Source organism: Eucalyptus grandis, chromosome 11, assembly GCF_016545825.1.
Source record: "Eucalyptus grandis isolate ANBG69807.140 chromosome 11, ASM1654582v1, whole genome shotgun sequence".
NCBI lineage: Eukaryota > Viridiplantae > Streptophyta > Magnoliopsida > Myrtales > Myrtaceae > Eucalyptus > Eucalyptus grandis.
In genome coordinates this window covers 15695108-15700758 of record NC_052622.1, presented here as the reverse complement: position 1 = coordinate 15700758, position 5651 = coordinate 15695108, and the positions used below count along the sequence as shown (strand labels likewise).

The following is a 5651-nucleotide window of genomic DNA, read 5'->3' as shown; positions in this document are numbered from 1 at the left end:
GACGATCGTCGTCCCATTGGGCCGCGCCACGCAGTTACTTACTTCCACCCCCCTTCTTTTTCCTTTCGAGGTACTGTAAGCAGCAGCTAGCAGCAGATTAAGTTGATCATTCGTAATTAAAACGTGAGACCAGGGAGGGAAAAGGAAAAAAAAAAAAAAAAACATAAACATTAAATTATAAGGAAAAAAAAAAACATAATTAAGGGAAGTGAAAACCGCCACGCATATTTATAAATAGCCAGTGTAACTACCTTCCACATCCTGTCTCACTGTCCCCCAGATCTCCCTCTCTCTTTCTCTCTCTTGTCGTCGTCATTATTGTCGAGCTGTTACAGCCTTGCGGGATCGCCAGTGCCGGTGGATTGCTCCTCGCCCGCGGCCTCGCCGGATTCCCTGTAAGTGCTCGCGCCCTTCGTTCGTTCCTTCGTTCTCATTGTCTATAATGTGGATCTCTCCGCCGCCGCCGCCCGCCGCCGCCGCCGTCGTCGGCGATGATTATGAGTTCCGATTTCGCCGCGGCGCGTCGATCGAGCCCCCATAGATCGCGCGGCGGGCGCGCGGTTTCGCGAGCGCGCCTCGCGATTCGGAATCGCGCAATGCGCTTCTTCTCTTTCTTCGGCCGTTTTTTTTTTTTTTTTTTTTTGGGTTTGGGCGTTGGTGAATGCGATCCTGCTGAGAATGGCCGCGGATGTCGAGGGGGGCAGGATGGGGATCCGCGGTCGAGATCTGGGGGCGTTCTAGGTCCAGATCTGGCAATGTGGTGTCGCGCTTCGCCGGTTCGTGACGTGATCTGGCGTTCCTCGTCGAGGAGGAACAGGGCTGGCCGGAACAGTCGCTGTGGAGAGCTCCTTGATGATCGGTGCAACGCGGATTTGCGCCTTTGCATTACCGTTTTCTTCCTTGCTATTTCGTGGCACGCAGATGACTCCGTGTCATCTCCGTGCCTCTCTTGAATATTGATCGTTCCTGTGGTTTTCTCTGCTCTGTGTTTCTTTCGGCGAATCTCGCTCTTTGCATCTTGTTGGAGATGTGTTGTTCGGTGATGATCTCTTGTTTGTTTTCGTATTGCCATGTGAAAGCATCATCTCGAATTTCATCTTTTTAACGGTCAAAAAGCCTTCTTGAAAGATCATCCTCTCTGTGTGTATGTGTGGGAACGACATGGATGCACAAATTTACGTTCGAATATCTCTGTTAGATGGAAGCCGAGCGACCGGTATTATCTGGGTACTCTGAAGAAGGATTTCTTGAGAGGTTCAAGTATACTGCTGGCCCTCTAGATGGCCTTTTCTCTGTATTCCCAATTCTTTTTCATATCCCTTTCCTTTTGAGGTTGTGTCTCCACGTGGACCAGAGATCTGGTGCCTACGCATGTTAAAAAACTGAATGATGACATGGTTAATATGTCTTCTTTAAGGTTTTAGTTAAAGTATCCTTAAAACTGTCTATGGTCCCGTTTGCGAAGGAAGCTAGGGAAGTTGCATAGTGAAAGAAACTTGTTGGTGCCGTCTTTCCATTTTTGGTTCATGAACTTTATGTCACCAATAGATCAAGAGTCAAAAGATCCGGTTAACTTTTCCGAAATGTTTGTGAAGTTTTGACATTTTCTTTTGAATTTGTTCTGAAAATGACATATCCTCTGCCTTCTGCTTTGACTCGGGTAATTTTGCTTAATTTATTACCCTCAGCTTTCAGTCTCACTCTATAATTCTTACGACGCATGTACAGAGTCTTTCGCTATGGCTACCGCATACACACCAAAGAACATTCTCATAACTGGGGCTGCCGGCTTTATTGCATCCCATGTCTGCAACCGGCTTATTCGGAACTACCCTGGTTATAAGATTGTGGTCCTGGACAAGCTTGATTATTGTTCGAATCTGAAAAACCTGCTTCCATCGCGATCCTCTCCCAACTTCAAGTTCATCAAGGGGGACATTGCCAGTGCTGATCTTGTCAATTTCATCCTCCTTACTGAGTCCATTGACACCATCATGCACTTTGCAGCCCAGACCCATGTGGACAACTCTTTTGGTAACAGCTTTGAGTTCACCAAAAATAACATCTATGGAACCCATGTACTTTTAGAAGCATGCAAAGTCACCGGCCAGATCAGGAGGTTCATCCATGTGAGCACTGATGAAGTTTATGGGGAGACTGACGAGGATGCCGTGGTTGGTAATCATGAGGCTTCTCAACTGCTCCCGACAAACCCATATTCTGCCACAAAAGCAGGTGCAGAAATGCTTGTTATGGCTTATGGGCGATCATATGGGCTACCTGTCATAACTACCAGAGGGAACAACGTCTATGGCCCCAATCAATTTCCTGAGAAGTTGATCCCAAAATTTATCTTGCTTGCCATGAAAGGACAGCCCCTTCCAATTCATGGGGATGGATCGAATGTACGTAGTTATCTCTACTGTGAGGATGTTGCAGAGGCGTTTGAAGTTATTCTCCACAAGGGTGAGGTGGGCCATGTTTACAACATTGGGACTAAGAAGGAGAGGAGAGTGATTGATGTGGCCAAGGAAGTCTGCAGACTTTTTAAGATGGACCCTGATACACACATAAAGTTTGTGGAGAACAGGCCCTTCAATGACCAAAGATATTTCCTAGATGACCAAAAGTTGAAGAACTTGGGATGGTTTGAACGGACCGTGTGGGAGGAGGGCCTAAGAAAGACAATGGAGTGGTACGTCAGCAATCCGGATTGGTGGGGAGATGTTTCTGGAGCACTGCTTCCTCATCCTAAAATGCTCATGGTCCCGGGGATCGAAAGAAAATTTGATGGGCCGGATGTCAACAACTCTTCCTCCTATGCGGTGGAAAATCATACTCCTAATGGGATGGTGGTTCGAGATCCGAAGAGCAGTCCCTCTGCTCAAAAGCCCACTTTGAAGTTCTTGATTTATGGCAGAACGGGTTGGATCGGTGGCCTACTGGGGAAGATCTGTGAGAAGCAAAGAATTCCATTCGAGTATGGAAAGGGACGATTGGAGAACGCTGCACAGATCTTGGCAGACATTCAGACTGTAAAGCCCACACATGTATTCAATGCTGCTGGAGTGACTGGGAGACCAAATGTTGATTGGTGTGAAACTCACAAACCTGAGACAATCCGCACGAATGTCGTTGGCACGCTAACCTTGGCTGATGTGTGCAGAGAGCGTGGGCTCCTAATGATGAATTATGCTACTGGCTGTATATTTGAGTATGATGAAACACACCCGTTGGGGTCAGGAATCGGTTTTAAAGAGGAAGACAAGCCAAATTTCATTGGTTCCTTCTATTCTAAAACCAAAGCCATGGTAACTCCTCCTTTAATGTAGAAAAGCTCACTCTGATTACTCATCTGATGCGATTGACTATGCATGTCAACTAATCTGACTCTATTTATTTTTGTGCCAGGTTGAAGAGCTTCTGAAGGAATATGACAATGTTTGCACTCTAAGAGTGCGAATGCCAATATCTTCTGATTTGAGCAATCCCCGTAACTTTATCACAAAGATTTCGCGATACAACAAGGTGGTCAACATCCCAAATAGCATGACCATCTTGGATGAACTTTTGCCAATTTCAGTTGAGATGGCCAAGAGGAACTTGAGGGGTATATGGAACTTCACCAATCCCGGGGCGGTTAGCCACAACGAGATCTTGGAGATGTATAAGGCCTACATCGACCCTGATTTCAAGTGGGTCAACTTCACTTTGGAAGAGCAGGCCAAGGTGATTGTCGCGCCACGAAGCAACAACGAGATGGACGCGTCAAAGCTGAAGCGGGAATTCCCTGAGTTATTATCCATTAAGGACTCACTCATAAAGTATGTCTTTGAACCCAATAAGAGAACTTCTATCGCCTGAGCGGCAATTAGGCCATGAGGAATGTAGCTGTCAGGAATTTTTTGTGACTGGAAGCATTCATCAAGCTGAAGCATGAATCGTTCCTGCTATTAATTTATCATGGGTGATTGTAGAATTGTACGCGTTTATTATCTTCATCATTAATTGTCAAGCACGACCTTAATTCTATCACTCCATAGAATTTCGGTCTGATCGTTTATTATGATCGTAACCCATTTCGTGAAGCCAACTGCAGGCTAGAGGGGTGTACTCTTTTTTGCAAATTTCGATTTGTCTAGAATTCACGGAGAAGCGTGATAGCCTTTCGTGGATCATATTTGTAGCGAGTCAGTACTTTTCAACCTTGTGTAATAACGCATTCAAGAAGTGTAATAACCTTCTGTGGATCACATTTGTAGCGAGTCAGTATTTTTGAACCTTGTGCAATAACGCATTCACGATGCATTTGTCGGTGTATGCGATCCAATTACTCTATGCGATCCGATTACAGGATTGCCACTGCCGAGTAGATTGTTGGGTTGCGATCAATTTCGGGAAAAGCCAAGAGATCCTCCACCCCTCTTGATGCAATGTTCAGAGATGTTGCCGACGACTGTAGGTCATAGACATCCCATATATAGTCTTGGTAGATGCTCGATTGCGTACGCAGAATAAACCAACCCGAAGAAAGCCTCCACCCATATTTCCTTGTAAAACTCAAGTGACAATGATAAAAATTCAGGGTAATTACTCGAATGGTCCTTAAACTGTGATCATATATACAATATCATTTCTAAAATTTTAATTTATTCAATGTGATCATTGAACTTTAGCTTAATGTGTAATATTGTCCCTAAATTTTTAATATATTTAATGTGGCCCCAAAGTTTTTCTAGTCCCTAAACTATATGAAAATATTCCTATATTTTCCTTTTATTATTTCAAGTTTACACGTAACATTTTGTTTTTGTCCATTGTTCAAACGAACCGGATTGGAAATCAAATCAGCAACTTCCATAAACTTTAATAAATGAAAGAACAAACTTAGATATATTCATATAGCTCAAAAAGGGAAAAGTGTTAAAAAAAAGTCAACTTTTTGCATTTGTACAAATTTAGTCTTAAACCTTTTTTTGGTGCTAATTTAATCTTAAACATTTTTACTTAGTGCCAATTCAATCATTTCCAACCAATTCAATTAGCGTTGACTTGAACAATTTTTAATAATATTTTTAATATTTTTTATTCTTTTTCTTTTTCTTTTTCCCCCTCATTCCTCTAATTGGTTGTCAAACCTTAGCGATCGGCCAGAGGTGACAGCTGGCGAGGCCACCCTCACCAAATCCAATGAGGGCAACCCTCGCCAGCTTGGCGTGAGGCTGCCCTCATGGCCTGGGCAACGAGGCTCTACCTTGGCCGAAGCCGCGAGGGCGGCCTCACGTAGGGCTGGTGAGGCTCGAGCTTCGGACTCGATGAGGGTTGAGCCTCACTAGCCATGGGCGAGGCCAGCTCGAGGTTGCTTAGGCCACAAGGCCACCCTCACAATCCTCATTAGTTGTCACCTTTGGCCGATTGCCAATGTTCGGCAACCGATTGGTGGACGCAGGAGGAGAAGGAAAAAAAAAAAAGAAAAAGAAAAATTTTAAAAATATTAAAATATTATTAAAATTTGTCGACGTTAGCGCTAATCGTACCACGTCAGCCGGCCGACGCCTAGTAAGAAAAATCTGGCCAAATTTAGCTGGACTAAGTAAAATGGTTTAGGACTAAATTAACACAAATGTAAAATATTTAGAACTTTTTTAACA

At 44.1% G+C, this 5651-nt stretch overlaps 1 protein-coding gene across 1 annotated transcript; it reads left to right on the top strand.

The window, feature by feature from the left end:
- Positions 1-249: 249 nt before the first annotated feature.
- Positions 250-4280, top strand: LOC104425031 (trifunctional UDP-glucose 4,6-dehydratase/UDP-4-keto-6-deoxy-D-glucose 3,5-epimerase/UDP-4-keto-L-rhamnose-reductase RHM1). The gene is made up of 3 exons (XM_010037595.3): positions 250-395; positions 1729-3311; positions 3412-4280. Exons 2-3 carry the CDS (start codon positions 1740-1742, stop codon positions 3862-3864), a joined length of 2025 nt encoding a protein of 674 aa, XP_010035897.2. The 5' UTR covers positions 250-395; positions 1729-1739; the 3' UTR covers positions 3865-4280.
- Positions 4281-5651: the final 1371 nt, after the last annotated feature.